The sequence below is a fragment of the Canis aureus genome, chromosome 4 (genome assembly GCF_053574225.1).
Source record: "Canis aureus isolate CA01 chromosome 4, VMU_Caureus_v.1.0, whole genome shotgun sequence".
Taxonomy (NCBI): Eukaryota; Metazoa; Chordata; class Mammalia; order Carnivora; family Canidae; genus Canis; species Canis aureus.
In genome coordinates this window covers 19926381-19944873 of record NC_135614.1, presented here as the reverse complement: position 1 = coordinate 19944873, position 18493 = coordinate 19926381, and the positions used below count along the sequence as shown (strand labels likewise).

Sequence of the window (18493 nt, the reverse complement as noted above, 5' to 3'; positions counted from 1 at the left end):
TGCAGGGAGCCCAACATGGGACTCGATCCCGGGTCTCCAGGATCACGCCCTGGGCTGAAGGCTGCACTAAACCGCTGAACCACCTGGGCTGCCCTCAAGCTGGTAATTTGAGGAAGATGTATCAAAAACCTTATTTACATAGGTGTGGACAAGGTTTGGGGAATCAATGAGGGATGGAACATAGCAACTGCAGGGAGCCCACCCATATCCAGGGCTGAAGGAGCAAGTGAGGGAGTGGTTCCTGGACCCTGAGAGGCATCTTCATATAGAAGAAGGTTGCCTGACAAGAGCTGTAATCTTCAAAAGAGTAACATACTCAGTTTACAGCAACTCCTCAGAATAGCAGTAAGAAAATCAATACCTTAACCTTACTTTCCTCTCACCCTTTTATTCCACTCATTGTCCAAATCCATAGGAAAGCAGAGAACAAGGGAATATTTATTCATATGAAATCTGGAATATAGGGGCAGAGGGTATGGTGACAGGGGTGATGAGTAAATCTGGAGGGGCAAATGGAAAAACCAGGCACAGGTGGTTTTGTGAGTTCCTTGGAGGTCCAAATTTTACTTGCTATTCCCTTGATGTGACAGGTAGTTTCTCCCACAGCTGACAGCCTATCCTCAAAATCTAGCAGTTTCTATAACTTTTTATTTACTAATCTAGGCAATGATCTTGGGCAAAAACCAAGATTATCCTGGCCTAGTTGTCTCTTGCATAAGGCTTATACCTGGAATACAGAAAATGTTCAGACACTGGAATTCATTCACCTCTTCTATTTATTCATCAGCAACTAGCCAGCCACCTCTCATCAGGCAGATTTCTCAAGATAGAATTTATACTTGCCCACTGAATCTCAGCTGCCAGGGACTCATACCATACTTTCTAAATGGTCCCACTGAAGTCTCTTTTACCATACTCTTAACAAAGATGTAGGGAGGAGAATGGGGATCCTAGATTGGCTTTGTTTGTATAAATTCTTTCCATAAAATCTTCCCCTGTCTCCACACATTTTGGCCTTTATATCTTCATTATAGATTTGAGGTTTCAGAGTCATATAACTGGCTTTTAATTATTTCTTTGGAAAATCATTATCTTGGTCTGACACATCAGTGTGAAATTCCCTTATGTGCATCTTGGTGCTTTAATTAAAGCTAAATATTTTACATTAAAAGAGAGGTGGAAAATTTCATATATTAGGTAGGTGTGGAAGTAGAGGTAGGGGGAGGAAGATAATATTTTTAAGTAGGAGTCATTGGTCCTTCTCAAGTTACGCCATATAGATCAATATTTATTTTGACGGCATATAAGTTAATCCTGTTTATGAGATTTTTTCTCTTGAAGATGTATGCACAAATCAAGTTTTATAACAAAAAATATTTTCAATAGGCTAAGAAGACTTGTTCTATTTATATTTTTTGCAAAGAGATTTTAATTGTGAAGAAAATTATTACCTTCTAATGTATTTTGAAGGAAATTTTTTCATATGCTAAGTTTCTTTAAGGTGCAACCTATCTCTTTTTGTAATGTTTCAAGTTTTTATTTAAATTATGGTTAGTAACATATAGTGTTATGTTAGTTCCAGGAGCAGAATCCAGTGGTTCATTAGTTATATACAACACCTAGTGCTCATCACAAGTGTCCTCCTTAACGCCCGTCACCAACCTAGCCCATCTCCCACCTGCCCCCCCTCCAGCTCCTCTTAGTTTGTTTTCTATAATTAAGAGTCTGTTTTATGGTTTTGTGTCTCTCTTTTTTTCTTTCCCTTGTGCTTATCTATTTTGTTTCTTAAATTTCAAATATGAGTGAAATAACATGGTATTTGTCTTTCTCTGAATAATTTTTTTCACTTAGCATAACACATTGCAGTTCCATCCCTCTAGTTAAAGAGCAACCTATCTGTATTTAACTTTCCTCTATGCCACAGAATCTGAGACTCTGTGACTTTATGAACCTTGGAAGTGCTAATTGAAGATAGCAATGATAGCGTTATTTTAAATATTAAGAATAAATCTGTTGTATTTTTATTTTATAGTGTTAAAAATAAGTATGTCTACAAGGCAGTTAATGGTGAAAATGAAAATCATAATCTGAATGGTGGAAATCTATCTGGTCTATATTATGTATGAATGGGTTACAGAAAAACTTTGTTAGATGGTATATAATAAACTTTATAAAGCTCACTGTTAGCTGAAGTTTGACATACTGAGTATAATTAAACTATGAAAACCTGACTCAGGAAATAAAAAGAATAAGAATTGTACTTAAGAAAGTGGAGAAATGACAAGATAAAATTTTAATGAGATCAGTATTGTTCTAATACTCTACCTCCTAAAGCATTGTAGAGACAGAAAAATTGCTAGAGAATAGTGGTTCCATTTAAAAGATGGAAAACAATTTATTTGGACTTTGCATAATAATGCCATGTCATTACTTGTTAGATTCTGCTAGTGGCTTCTAATCTGATAAGAATAAGATCTTTGCCATAAGAAGTCAAGGTATAATTGACAGCATAAAATACACATTCTACTATCTCATGGATATCCTTATTTTAGTATTCATTGCTATTATCTTTATTGGTAGGCAGGCTCCTGAAGCTGGCTGCTGGGTCAAGTGTCACAAAATTAAAAAGATTTCTAGAATGAGCTAGATATTCTTCTGAAATATGCTGACAACTTCTGACAATGACTCAATAAAGGGATTTTGGAAAATTAAATGTCAATAAAGACATGATATACAACTTAACCATCAACTGAAATTAGAGAAGTTGTAATGTGGGCCTAGCTGTCTATATTTTGTCTATATTGACTATTCTGAAAACTATGATTTCCAAGGACTTAGTACTATGTATCATGATCTCTACAATTTTTCTGATGACCATAGTAAATCCTCCTTAAATAGATCTATATCATGTTCCATATGTTTATTCATTATCAGTTCATTTTGAAAAAAATTATGCAAATCAAAAAATACTGAGCCTCTCTATTACGGACAAGCACTGCTGGAAATTTAGCAGTAAATAAAATAATTTCTCCTCTATACCCCCAAAAATCTTACATACAAATATTTTTATTTCTAATAATAAAGAAAATGTATGAAATTTCAATTACAAGGCAGTGACCAGCGTGCACAGTTTAGGTACATTTATTTTACGTAATTCACTTAACCCCTAAAGCAGGCATTACCATCTTCATCCTATAGATGAGGAAGCTGAAGCTTACTTTACATAATTGACATGTGGTCACTTTGTTAATTAGTCTTGGAACTAAGATTTGAAGACCATCCAACTGGTTCTATTACATTACTTTAATGGCAATTTAAAACAAATGTTATTTTAAACGCAATGCTGTTGATATAAAATGTACTGAGTAAGCTGAGAAAATAAGTTCAGTTTCAAAAGCACAGATATTATTTATTTTTAAAGGTCTGTTATTTTTTTATTTGAGAGAGAGGGAGATTTGGAGAGAGAGAGAGAGAGAGAATGAGTGGGGGGGAGTGCAGAGGGAGAGAGAAAAGCAGACTTCCTGCTGAGCAGGGAGCCAATCCCAGGACCCCAAAATCATGACCTGAACCAAAGGCCACCTAATCCACTGAGCCAGCCAGGTGGCCCAAGCACAGATATTATTTTAATCTGTTTATAAACCAATACCACAACTGACTGATTTAATCAGTTTTGACTGTGATTAGGAAGATTTCTTATTTCTTTGTTTTAAACCATTAGTCCCCAAAGCTATGATTTATGCAAACAGAAACAACAAAGAATGCACACATTCACAGACACATAGACAAAACCTGTGAAACTGACAGGTTTTCTATTACTCTGTTATGTCAAAGATGTTATAAAAATAAAAAAAATTGTACCATGAAATAAAGCCATCAGTTTATTAAAGAAATAACAAAAACCTTAATGTAAAGAATTAATTGTAAATAATGTAATTAATAAATTAATTAAATAAATGTGCTATTTCCATTTTGAAATACTCTCAGATTAAAAGACAGCTCATATGGTTAAATAACTAATAATGTATTATTGCATTTTTACCTCATGAGTTCTGAGATGAGTATTTAGAAACCATTAACATACACAATATTTTGAATCCTGCCCTGAACCTAAGTAAAACCTTCAATTTTGAATATATTCCCTTCATTTAATAGTAATCATTGCATGATTTATAGGAACAGTCACTGACCTAGGAGCTGGCAAGATCTGAAACCCATTAGAACAGGGGTCACAGTGAGTTTAGTTTAATGCTGAGTCACTGAAATTAATAAACTCTATCTTTTCAGTTTCTCCCTATTAAGAACAGTGTCAGTTCCAGAGTTTGCTGGGCTTGAATAGAGGGCAAGAAACTCTTGCAGGAAGAGAGGGGACATGGGAGACAGGGATTGAGTGAGGCATGTTGTCACAAAACAGAATAGCTTGAGGTGGAAACAGTGAAAGAGTCAGTGGGAAATAAAGTCTGAGGTTTCTCCCAACTCTTCAGTCTCTTGCAAAGTTACTTATTGGTCACTGGAATGGATGTTTGCATCATCACTTGCTCATATGTATGACTGATTTTCCATGACAAGATCTTTAAAAGGGAAGGCCATAGTTTATATCCATCCTTGAGATTTAAGATTTGTTAATAACATCACCAGTAAAACAATTTGAATTTAATAGTAATTTATTGTAGTACAAACCCATGACTATTCCTTTTGTAGTTGGTGTGTGTCAGTTGAATTCCTGCAGTGTAGCAGAAGCATCTCTGATCCGAGGACACATTCAACTAGAGGCAATGTCATGTTCTTAGTACTTGGCTAGATATGTACTAGACTTTACATGGACACAGAACTCCAGCACCACACACTCTTAGAGTTGGGGTAGGGGGTTGGTGGGTAGGGACAGGGGTGTGGGGAGACTCTGGAGATCATTTAGTGCAATGGCCTCCATTTACAAATGCAGAGACTGAGGACCCAGGGAGTTGATTTCAGATCTCCCATTTTCTGATCCACAGATTGGATTTCATCCTCATAAACAAGATTACATTATACCTTCCTATAGGGAATAATGACAATAATCTGCGAATAAAAACACCAATTGAATAGAATATATAACAGCTATTAGGGCAAAGATTAACTACTTTTGTTCAAATATAAATACGAATTTTATTAATAAAACTGAGTATTACTTATTATCAATCAAAGTATAGTTAACTACTTTTCCATTTATTTATCTACAGCCATTAGAAGGGTGCCCAACATTGTAGTGGATACTAAGATTACAGAGTGAAAACTTGACAGTTTAAAAGATGAGGAAGAGTATAAAAGGTAACAAAACATTTTGCAAGGGTTATCATTGAAATATGCAGGAAAACTGTGCAAAGACAAATGAAAGGGTTTTTAATGTCTTATTTTTTATGGAGGAAAGTAAGAAAAGATGATATAGAAGATGAGGTGCTTAAACTGAATCTTGAGTCATGAAGTAAGAATTCTGAACAAGAAGAAATCAGAACAGGCCACCTGGGTGGCTCAGTGGGTTAAGCATCTGCCTTCAGCTCGGGTCATGATCTCTGGGGTCCTGGGGTTGAGCCCTGCCTTGAGGGGTAGGGGTGGATGGGTGGGGTCTCTACACAGCAGGGAGCCTGCTTCTCCCTCTGCCTTTCTCCCTCTGCTTGTGCTCTCTATTTATAAATAAATAAAATCTTTTTTTTTTAAAAAAGAGAGATCAGAACATTCCAGGATAAAGGTTTAGCGTTTGGAAAACTGTAGGGAAATCAGCCAGCTGGTATAGTTTGGAAAATTCAAGTGTTGGTAACAATAGTGACAATATCGATAAGTATAATAATAACTGCTAGCATTTCTTGAGACCTTATTATTGCCAGAACTTGCATATCCTTCATCTTTATTTTTTTATCCTTCATCTTTAATTCCTTATAATAACTCTATAATATAATTGCTCTATTATCTCCATTTTTATAGGTAAGGAAATTAAGACTTGGAGAAATTAAGTAATTTGGCTAAGGATACATAGCTGTCAAATGATAGAGCACAGATTCAAACACGATTTTAACTGTCTCCACAAACTTCTATATTATTCTGCTCATTATTTTTAAGAAATACACTTATAAAATTTGCATAAAATATTAATTTGGGTTTAAGTTACAACTCATTCAAGTCATTACAGTATGGTGCATAAAGCCTCAGATTAGACTCAGCTCAATTTGATCCTACCACTTATTGCATTTCCTCCTGGGGTAAGATATTTAAATTTACTGAACTTCAGTGTCTTCGTATGCAAATGTGTGAACAGTTATTGCGTATGGCATTTAAAACAATAAATGTGAAGTACTTAGCTGTGGTAGATATTTGACAATGTGGATTTCCTCTCACTAACTCTGGTCCACCTCAGCAGGCATTTGCTTGGGGCAGAGTCTTACTTCCCTAACAGTATAGAAGTTCAAGACACTTGCAGTCTTTAACCTATTTTCTTGATAAAGTTATTTTTAAAAACCTCATTTCAAGTCTCAACATTAATTTTTATTTGTTTTAAGTGTTAGTTTTATAGCACAGACTTTGTTTCAGAAATATTTTTTTTAGTGTACCCTGTCAGGATATTTTCCTGACATGCCATTCAGTATAGTGGCATTCTAGAATAGATTTTTTTTTTTATGCTTGTCTGTTTGTATGTCTTTCATGCCTGAAAAATGTAGACTAGAATCTGTGCTTCTGCTGAGTGTTAAGTATGAAATATTTTTAAAGCTATTTTCTGCAGAGAAGAACTAATTTAAGGACATCGTATTTCATCTTTACCATGAAATGAAAATTTCCTATTTAAAGAGAAATGTGTCATTTTAAAAGGTTGAATATGATGGCACACATTTAAAAAATTAAAAATAAATAACAAAACAACAACAAAAACATTTTTCTTGCTGTTTAAATTCCATACAGATTTTCTCTCTGCACTGATAACATTTTCATTTGATTATGAATTAGATAAATTTTCATTTGCTTTAAACCTTATCCCTTGGGATTTGAAGTTTCATAGTTCTTTTGAGGTCAACATCATGACCTTCGTAGTTCAAATGTTTCCTTTTATTTGTACCATTACAGATTTATATTATGCATATGTTCCCAACACATTTTTAACAGTTGCTTATGCGAAAACTTGGACAAAAGAAGTAATATGTTATCCTATAATTCTTCTTTTTTAGAGTATATGGCCCTATCACAGAATTTTAAAGCTAGAAAGGAATAAAGGAACAATGGGGACAAATCTTCCTTTGACGGGTATGGAAACTAAGGCCCAGCGATGTTACGGAATTTGCCAAAGATTACCTCTATCCAGTCTTTCTTTTCTCTATTTATTCAACAAATAGCTTTTGAGCTTCTGCTATGTGCAAAGCCCTGTAATAAATGCCATGAGGGACAAATTGTGTGTGAGAAGTTTCTCTCTCTCAAGGATCATACAGTATGCTGAGAGAGATGCATGCAGGTAAGCCGGTAACCATAGGGCAAATACTAATGAAGTGAGCTCTTCACAAGCCCCTCAGCAATTCCAAAACTGATATCATCATCCTTGTATCAAGCTGGTTTCCCTTTAAAGTGATCAATTGAAAAGCTCTTGGATGGCTCAGTGGTTGAGCATCTGCCTTCAGCTCAGGTCATGACCCTGGGGTCTTAGGATTGAATTCTGCATGGGGCTCCCCATGAGGAGCCTGCTTCTCCCTCTGCCCATGTCTCTGCCTCTCTCTGTGTCTCTCATGAATGAGTAAATAAAATAAAATCTTTTAAAAATAAATAAATAAATAAATAATAAAATGATTGAACACCATTCCACCAGTCATCATTCCTGGAAACCTGCATATGAGCCTATGTTATCCTCTTTTCTTTGGCCACCCTGAGCCTCTGCCAGTCATCAGCCTCCCCACTTTACTCAGAGTCCTTAGATCTATTGATTTTCTTCATTTGACTGCCAACACATTAATTTTAACACTTATCGTCTTTCTGTGCACTATTGCTTCAAGTAACTCCTCTGATAGTCTCTGTTCTTAATATCCTTCAGTACATCGTACAGACTCCAGCCAGGCTGATGTATTTGAATAACAGTCTGTCTGTGTCACTCACTGGCTTAACCTCTATGGTACCCAGTGGTCTGTAGGATCAGCCTCATTTCTTTTTTTTTAAGATTTTATTTATTTATTTATTCATTTATTCATTCATTCATTTATGAGAGACACAGAGAGAGGCAGAGACATAGACAGAGGGAGAAGCAGACTCCCCACAAGGAGCCTGATGCAGGACTCGATCTCCGATCCCGGAATTACAACCTGAGTTAAAAGGCAGATGCTCAACCCTTGAGCCACCCAGGCATCCCAGATGAGCCTCATTTCTTAATGTGTCAACAACCTTTAGGATCTGGTGTTCTCTCAAACATTTTATACTAGTTACTCTTTAAAGACTTTTGCCTTGGCTCCATCTAACTGTTCCGTTAAAATGGTCTTCTCTTTCATCTTTGCATGGCTGACACCTACATATCTTTCAATGTTCAAATGTTACCTCCTCAGGAATCTTTCCCTCATCCTTAGTGGAGTGCTGCAGAGATTACCCTGGATGCCTTTATTTAATACTGGGTTTATGTTTGTTTCTAACATGAGATGTGTACTCCTCAAAGGCAGGCATTAGATCTAATGTATCATCGTCATTAGTATGGTGCCTAGTTATTAATAGATAATAAAAGATGTATTGAAATGATTGGATTATTTATTGAACACAGTATTATTTTAAAAAGTATAAACAGGGATCCCTGGGTGGCGCAGTGGTTTGGCGCCTGCCTTTGGCCCAGGGCGCGATCCTGAAGACCCCGGATCGAATCCCACGTCTGGCTCCCGGTGCATGGAGCCTGCTTCTCCCTCTGCCTATGTTTCTGCCTCTCTCTCTCTCTCTGTGACTATCATAAATAAATAAAAATTTTAAAAATGTATAAACAGTATAAATAAGTATCATGGAAGTGAGTTATTAATTTCATCTGAGAAGCTCAAAAAAAAACTTCATGTAAAATTCAGTGATTTAGTGGAGTCTTGAAAGAAGTCCATAATGAGAGAAGTGGGGGATGAAAAGTGCAAAATGAGACTTTTCACATGGGAAAAGTCCCTGAGTTATGATTTATTGCATAGAAAATAAAGGGCTCATTAAGGTATCTCATTAATGATTGATGAGTAAATATGGGAGTAGATCATATGGGGCCTTGAATACCATGATCAAGAATTTGTTATTGTTTCCATCAACAATGGGAATATGGTGAAGGGATTTGGAACAAAAAAGGAACAAAATTAGACCTTAAGTTTCTTTCTTTTCTTTAAAAATTTATTTATTTTAGGGGGGTAGAAATCACGAGGGGAGTGGTGGGGCAGAGGGAAAGGGAGGCGGAGAAGCAGACTTCCCGGATGAGCAGAGTGCAGGACGTGGGGCTTGATCTCACGTCCTGAGATCATGACCTGACCCAAAGGCAGTCACTTAACCTGCTGAGCCACCCAGGTGCCCCTAGACCTTAAATTTCTTTACTAAACACCTTGAGGGTTGGGCTTTTTTGTTTGTTTCTTGCTCACTATTTTATTCTCAAATAAAATGTGACTTTCGTGAAAATAGGAACTCATTATATATTTGAGTAAACAAATATGTGTTTTAGAACAGTACCGTCTGATATATCTTTCTGCAATGAGGAAAATTTTCTGTATCTGTGCTATACAATATAGTAGCCACTAGACACATGCAGCTATTGCTTGCTTTAAGGAACTGAGGATTTGAATTTTTAATGGTATTTAATTTTAATTAATTTAAATTTAAAGAGCCACATGTGACCAGTGGCCATTATGTTGGACAAACAATATAAAAAGTTTTCCCTAGCAGAGTCCCAACAGAAAACAGATAGAACACTCAAATTAGGATAATTCAAGGAGAATTTATTTATAAAGAGACTTTTTTCCCAATGTGTGGGCAGCTTTAAGGGAACCACAAAAGAGAGTACAATTAACTGTGGTGTGACATGGGAGCCATGGTGAGACAGAATTGATGGAAAGACTCATAGTTAAGATTATAAGCCTGAATCACATTGGGACAGTATTTACAATATGCAATACTTTTACTGAAATTTCATTGAATAGAATCTATGTTCAGAACTGTTCTTTTCAGTGAAGTGTCTCCTGACAGTTTATTTACTGATGAGGAATGTGATTGCTTTCCCTACATAGTGCTGATCTGCTCCGTGTTTTCTCAGCACGTTTCCCTCTGATACTCCACTGTAAGTGGTACCTTTTCCTTTTGCAGGGCTGGGCTAACTTCATGGTGGCTCCTGCCAAGGCTCCTTTAAGAAGCATCCTCTCCTCTAAGCACCTAGAATGTAGGCAGGCTCTGACTGTTATCTGTGGTTCTGTTTTAATATCCTGCCCTTTCCTTCCCTCACTTCAGTATACACAATTCACCTTCGGTCCTAGCCCATTGCTTGATGATTTGTTCAGGCTTTGAAAACAGAAGGAATGAGGGCTTTTAAGCAGGATGGGGCTATTTCTCCTTGCTTTATTTATTTTTATGCCATGCAAAAGGAATAAAGAGGCATAAAATGGCTTGACTGAATCCAATAAATCGGGATAAATAGAGCAAGGACCCAATAAAAACCTGGAGGTGAAAGAGAAGAAAGGTGGGGGTGGGGGGAGACAGGGAAAGAAGAAGGGGAAACTTTTTTCTTCCTGTAGTGATAGGGACTGTTTGTTATTACCTAGAGAACAAAATGTCTTTGACCCAATGGAACATTTTAAACAGAGATTAAGCTCTGGGTCGAAATTAGGAAATCATCTTTATACTCTTTATTTTATCCCATCAGGTTGTCACCTCCTGTCATCCTTTATTAAAGTTTTGTATGCCACTGCTGCTTGCCCTGAGAAGGTTGACATCTTTTACTTATTCTGATGAATCTCATCACAGAAGCTAGAGAGTTTTTATGGTCAACGCAACAGGAATCCCCTGTATTATTTCTGATGTCCTGTGTGAGGGGCAGTGAGGGGGAGGTAGCTCTTCAGTCTGTTTCACTCCTGACCCCTTTTACTAGCTCTGCTTTCATGAAGTTGAAAGTGACAACCAAGAGCTACACTGCATGAAACTGGAGAATACAGGCTAGGATCTGGAGGTAAAATTAGAAACTGTCTTCTAGCCCATTGTGTATCTGTTTATGACATTGCCTTCCATGGCTCTGCATGAACTTTTCATAATTCTCCACTGCTACCAGAGATAATGCTGGGTAGGAGCTGTGAAGGCAGCCACCACTTTCATCTGGGTAATTGCCACCATTGCTTTTATTGCTCTGACATCTAGAATTTTATTTGTCTCTATTTCTTCCTCCTTCTTCTCTCCACTTATTTCATTAGATTCAGTCTCCATCATGTACACATCACACAACTCATCTTCAAAAAGAAAAAGTGGTAAAGGACTTAGTAGTCCTCTCTTGTTTTCCCCTAGGAGGCATCTAGAAATGTGTGCAGCCAATATTATTGGAATTTAGTAGGCGGGGACCCATGGATGCCACAGTGTATAAAGTGGTCTCAAATGATGGTGATTTTTTTCCATCTTAAATATCAGTAACATTGTTGCTGAGAAAACCTCCCTGTAACTGAGGTTAGGTGGGTATCAGCGACCTCAGCTAATAGAGGATTTTAGCTGTGCCTTGATAGGTAAATGCTAAAATCTCCTCAAGAATCAAGTATGACACCTTCCTGGCATTTGCTAGGCCCCTAATAAAACTAAGTTTGTGTGTGTGTGTGTGTGTATGTGTGTGTGTGTGTTTAAGATTCCAATTATTTATTTGAGAGAAAAAGAGACAGAGGACAGCAGCAGGGGGGAGGGGCAGAGGGAGAGGGAGAAACAGAGGGTGGATCTCAGGACCCCAGGATCATGAACTAAGCAGCTGCTTAACAGACTGGGCCACCCAGGCACCCTTGTTGTGTTTTAAATCAAGTTTTTCACTTATAAACTAGTTGATACCATTCAATAAGTCCTCTGCAAGTTACTTCGGAATAGAAAAAAAAAGCTATGCTTGTCAATATCAAGATTCTAAGAGTATTGTAGGAGTTATGAGTGTATTGGGAAATTTTCAAAATACTATTGGAACAAGGACAGGTGAGAGTTTACTCGAGGAGAGTTGGTGAGGGGAACTCTGTGGAAAACATTGAGGGACAGGATTTTAGAAGGAGGTAATTTTGTAGACACTCACTGAAGTCAAGAGTACATTATATATAAGAACTTGGGAGAAGAGATAGACATGTAGAGGAATATTGTTACTGGGAAGGATAGTACTTGAGAAAATGTGACAGAAGACAGGACTAAACAGGTTGAGATAGGGTATAAATGGTCTTATACTTCTTGTAAAGAAGTCTTCCCACTTGAAGGTAGGGATTTATGTGTGAATGTAGTCATTGGGCATAGTGTATGACATGCTGCATAATGGTCGATACTGCCTCAATTTCCTTCTTCATGGAGTCTGTGTTGTAAACTTACTAGTTATTAGCTGCTTACACTTACCTTCCTGATTTTCAAGGTCTCCTCTCAGGAGCCCTTTTCAGTTTATTAATTTAAATGGTAGCAATTTTCTTAGAGGTGAATCGCATAATGATTTTTTCAATCTTTTTTATACAAGATAGCACTGAAAAAAGTATGATTAGATTCAATTCAGTTGTCTCCCACAAAAGTAATATGTAGAAAACACCATCCAAGGTGACTCTCTGTGTGCTTAATAGCCTAAAGATTTAGGTTAAGGGTATAACAGAGAACTGTTATGCTTAAAGAATGAAAAGGTGTTGCACAAATTATCTTAAAGAGCCAAAAACAGCGTCCAGTTCCTACTTGAAACAATTTGTTCTTGGAATATTGTCAGCTAAAATTGTGGTCAACTTTTGCAAATTGTATGAATTTGCACTGCATATTTTATTTAGTGTTTAGCAAAACTCCAATATGGCTCTGCATAACTTACAAAATACACCATGAAAATGACTTCAGAAACTCCCACAGAAGTTGACAAATTGGGTATCTAATGCTTTTAAGCTAATTGCGTGCTTAGAGGTTATAGAGTCCACTTGTTAAGAATGAATATCAGAGTTTCTTGGAGAGAATGCTCTGCCGACTGCCACACTGAATGCAACCCAGCCCTGTATCAGAAATATTGCAGAAGCTTAAAGAAGAAAATAATGTGAGCTTTAATCACCATTCTACTTAGTCTTAAGTGAAGTGCTCATGAATCATATACAATATCATAGCAGTTTTGAAACCTATTCTTGAATTTTCAAGCTGTTATTTTCAGGAAATTTAGAAAGCAAATTGCTAAGTGATAAAGAGTAATCTGATACCATTGCTTATGCCATTTTTTTTTCCTTTGCAGGCTGGAAAAAAGGAAAGGAGTAATACCCTGAATATTGCAATAGACAACATGTGCAAGAAGACAAGAGACCTACGCAGACAGGTGAGGGAATACAGAGGCGTGGAGACAGAAGCACCATACAAAATAAAATTTTTCCACTGCTTAGAATATTTACTTCTTGTTTTTGTCCTTTTTCAACTAATTTAGAACACAAAAGAACAACAGTAAGTATATACCTTCCATATTTACATTACATGCATCATACGTTTGTGGCAAATGTAAAGTAGAAGAAAGAGAGTGTGACTTAATATCAGGCAGACCTGGACACCTGGGTGGCTCGGTGGTTGAGCATCTGCCTTCGGCTCAGGGCGTGATCCCAGGGTCCTGGGATAAAGTCCCACATCAGGCTCCCCTTAGGGAGCCGGCTTCTCCTTCTGCCTGTGTCTCTGCCTCTCTCTGTGTGTCTTTCATGAATAAATAAATAAAATCTTAAAAATAAGAAACTTAGCTTATCGTCCATATGCTTAAGGCAAACAGGTAATCAGAGATGTACCAATTTGCCCTTTCAGTTCTTTTCAAATGATTCAAAAATTAGTTGCTGTTAAAGCTCAGACTACGGGATCCCTGGGTGGCGCAGCGGTTTGGCGCCTGCCTTTGGCCCAGGGCGCGATCCTGGAGACCCGGGATCGAATCCCACATCAGGCTCCCGGTGCATGGAGCCTGCTTCTCCCTCTGCCTGTGTCTCTGCCTCTCTCTCTCTCTCTCTGTGACTATCATAAATGAATAAAAATTTAAAAAAAAAATTTAAAAAAAAAAAAAAAAGCTCAGACTACTTTGTGATCTTAGGTCACCAGGAACACAGGATTAGGAAGGATTTCATTAAATAATTTAGAAGTCCAGTATTATGCCACAAGTTATTTTTTTCCCCAGAACTATGAAGACCTAGCTATTTTCAGAAACCTTTGCTTTCCATTATTTTCCAACTATATAATAACCAAAGTTCTTTTTCTTACACAACTTGAACTTGGTCACCATTAACTCATAAAAGAAAGGCAAAAGATTTTCAACCATAAGCTTTTAATACAATATATTATTGTAGTTTAATGGGAGATTTAGTAAAATAGCCTGAGCAATCTTTTAATTCAGAAGTAGATTTGGAAATGGAATAAATAGGGATCCCTCAGTCAGTTAATATTAGCTGTAAAAAAAAAAAACCCAAAAAACAAAAAAACACAATTTTGAGGACTGGGGAAATTCCAATTTCTCAACTTTATGGCCTTAACGTGAATTCTATTTCTATTGTCAGCACTTAGAATCATGGGATGTGAGAGTTGGAAAGAACATAGCTCAACTTGTGTTATAATGCAGATGAGAAAGCAGGCCTGTGTGGTGAGGTAACCAGCCTAAGGAGGAAGCAGCATCAAACCCATACAAGGTCATAACCTACACTCAAACTTACCCCACAGGGCCATTCTCCCTCTTCATTGAAAGACTTCTATTCTCGATCTTGTTAAGGATTTCTACTCCATCGGCTCCTCTTGGGATTTAGCTAAGTTGCTTTATGAGCTATCAACACATCTTTCATTCCTGTCTCATCCCTCTCTACTGCCCTCAACAAAATGTTAATCTACATTTATACCCCCAAAGCTTTTTGAATCATTACTATAAAAAAAAGTCAAGATAAAGCAATCCTTTATATGTAGGATTACTAGATTTAGCAAATAAAAGCACAAGATACCCAGTTAAATTTGAATTTCAGATTAAAAACAAACATGTTTAATTATGTCCCAAATATTGTGTGGGACATAATTATATTTAAAAAAATAGTGTGTTTATATGAAATTTAAATTTGACCAGGCTTCTTGTATTTTATCTGGCAATTCTACTTGTGTTTCCACCTCACTAACATCAGTGAGATATAGAAAGAGCATGGGGGATTACTAATACTTTTCTTTATAGTAAAGAGATGTTTCCAACTATAAAAAACTGCTGTGTTCCAGAAGTATGAACCTTCCCTATGGTCTTGTAGTTGAACATATTCATTGTTTTAAGTATCACTGCTTAACAAACCACTACAAACAATAGCAACCATTTTATTATGTTTCATGATTCCATGGGTTGACTGGGAGTCAGCAGGGCCATTTTTGTACTTTTCACTTGTGGTCTCCCATGGAGTAGCAGTGAAATAGTGACTGTGTCTGGGTGCAAGCCTGGGTATTTGAGGCCTCAAGTGCCTCTTCTTCCCTCTTTTCATGTGGTGTCTAATTTCCTTAGGACCCTTTCATGTGAATTCTCTCTCCAGTGGGGTAACCTGGATTTCTTGCATTATAGTTCAGGGCTCCAAGAAAGGAGAGATGGAAGCTGCCAAACCTCCTTTTAAAAAAAATTATATTTATTTATTCATGAGAGACACACAAAGAGAGGCAGAAACATACGCAGAGGGAAAAGCAGGATTCTTGTGGGGAGCCTGACGTGGGACTGATCCCAGGACCCTGGATCACACCCTGAGCCAAAGGCAGATGCTCAACCACTGAGCCACCCAGGCGTCACGCTGCCAGACCTTCTTAATGCTTAAGCTCCAAAGTTACCAGAATGCTATTTCTTTCTCATTCTATAGATAAAAATAGTCATGAATCCTGCCCTAAGTCAAGAGGAGCAATAGACCCTCAAGAAGTGATATGTGTGTACAGAATGAGTGGGATTGTTAGAATTTTGTCTCTGGAGACATCTGGGGTCTCTAATGTCAATGAGGTAGTTGCTATGGTGTGTTTCCAGTATCCTTACTTCCCCTCCCTTGGACTTCATTTTCCATCCTGATGTTTATACTTTTGCAATAATAAAAACTAGTTTAACAGCAACATGAGTCATCTCCACCTCTTCTTATTCTTGCAAAGTTTATCAAGCAGTTTGTTTTAAGCATCTTATATATATTCTTTTACACAGGAAGAAGAAAGTCCCTACCCTTAAAATGTTTTTCTTTGGAATATTTAATGTTCATAAATCATTGTGGATCTGTTTTTGTTTGCATGTTTGTTTTTAGTAAACAATAATCAGAAAACATCTTCTTGCTCTTTCATCTAACCTCCTTGCTTACTCAGGGCTGGCTTGTCCATCAGCCACACAGAAACATTTTGGCTTTGGTTCAGAGAACCATTGGATTTCCATGAGATATTTCCATGAGATGGATTGCTTAGGCAGATCTATTGGTGGGGGGAGGAGCAAATTATAAATTTCATTTGGGGGCAATAAGATTAAATGACCTGGATGGTGACTTAGTGTTTATTTCTATGAACCATATTGCTTTGTAACTTTTTTGCCTGTCATCACAGAGAATGAAGACAGAAGTCTTTGGCATGGTGTTCTCAGGTTCTCTATGATTTGGCTATGACTTTAATTGACAATATTCATAATGCTCTTTCTCTTTCACTCTCTCAGTTCTTCCTCTTCACCACACCACACATTAACCTGTTCTCTGACTAAAGAGACTACTTTCTATTCACCAAATTTTCTATCACTTTCAATTCTCCAAAACACATGTGTTTTTGTGTATATGGTTTGTTTCACTTAGTGCTTTTCCCACTCCTCTTGCTCCCCCCATCTCACCCCTAATCAACCTTAGGACCTTCAAGACTAATGTAAATGCTACTTCTCCCATAAAACCTTTACCATTTTCATCAGCTGGAATTATTATTATTTTTCTTTCTGGAGCACTTATAGCATGTGTAGTTCTTTTATAGTAGTGATCATATCCTGCTTGTATTTTTCTTTTTTAATGGATTTTTTCCCTCCCACTGGATTTTAAATCCTTAAAATGATAGTTATAACAACATCTCTCACTTAGTAGTGCTTTCCAAAGCTCTCTACAAACTCCTTACATTAGTCTTTACATTATTGGCTTTTATTTCTGAAACAGGAAATAATTCCATAGTATTTTTATCTCAATTTCTCAGGTGAGGGACACCTGGGTGGCTCAGTGGTTGAGCATTTGCCTTTGGCTCAAGTCATGATCCTGGGGTCCTGGGATCAAGTCTTGCACTGGGTTCCCTACAGGGGACCTGCTTCTCCCTCTGCCTATGTCTCTGCCTCTTTCTGTGTCTGTCATGAATAAATAAGTAAAATCTTAAAAAAAAAAAAAATCTCAGGTGAGTCAATTTACTGAATACCAATTAGTTAACTGCTAGACTTGAGGTTTGAACCTGAGTTCATCCAACCCAGCCTAAATTTGTAACCACCATATGGGGGTCAGAAATATTTATCCTCAAAACTCCCAGTGCCTAATAAACTGATTTTACCATCCTAAATATTTTTTTTCTTTACTACTTATTTTACAAGTTTTTTTCATTAAAATTGTTTCTTCCTTCAATCTCCTTCCCCATCACTTATTTGAGAACTGAATGACTATTACAATTCTCAATATGGGAAGAAGATTTTTAAACCTCAAAAAAAATAAACCTCATTTCTCTGTTTAAAAAATGAAGGCCATTGAATATATTACATTTCTAATGTATTATGCAGAGTGAAACATACATTTGATATCACTAAAGGCAGGTTAAAATTTTCATTTGTGTATATTAAGAAAAAATTGCCTATTTCATATATACCAAAGTAAAGACTTGAGGTATGTCAAATTAAATAGGATTCTGATAAAACAAAACAAACAACACAAAATCTTGTTAGTTGCTGAGTTGTTGAATTGCTCTCTGCATCTCTTCCCCATTTTAGTAATATCAGTGCCACCCTTAGAAAAAAATATGTATGTCTTTATACCTCCTCGTCTTCATCCTCATAATCAAATAATATTAACAATCCATAAGATACAAGTATCATTAAGTTGACACAGTGGGTATACATTGACTTAATTATTAGGCGATTTAGTTCCTATTAGTCAATTGAGTTTTGACAGTCACATTTTGCTATTTGACTTAAAATTAAAATGGCATTAATATACACATATCTAATTTGTTCTAGCTCCCGAGGACAATTCTTTTCTAAGACAGTTTATTTTCTTTCCATTCCTCTTCCCCTTACAATTTCATTCTTTCTTATTCCTTTATTTAGTGGTAGTGGGGGCAGTGCTATCTTATAGTTTTCATACACAGCTTTCACTTTTGGGTTTCA

At 36.8% G+C, this 18493-nt stretch overlaps 1 protein-coding gene across 7 annotated transcripts in view; it reads left to right on the top strand.

Moving 5' to 3' along the window:
• Positions 1-18493, top strand: part of CTNNA3 (catenin alpha 3) — a 1688099-nt gene that overhangs the window by 868790 nt on the left and 800816 nt on the right. For all 7 annotated transcript variants that reach the window (XM_077894689.1, XM_077894690.1, XM_077894691.1 and 4 more), the window contains exon 8: positions 13397-13477. In XM_077894689.1, coding sequence (XP_077750815.1) covers positions 13397-13477 — 81 coding nt within the window. The remainder of the gene's footprint in view (positions 1-13396; positions 13478-18493) is intronic.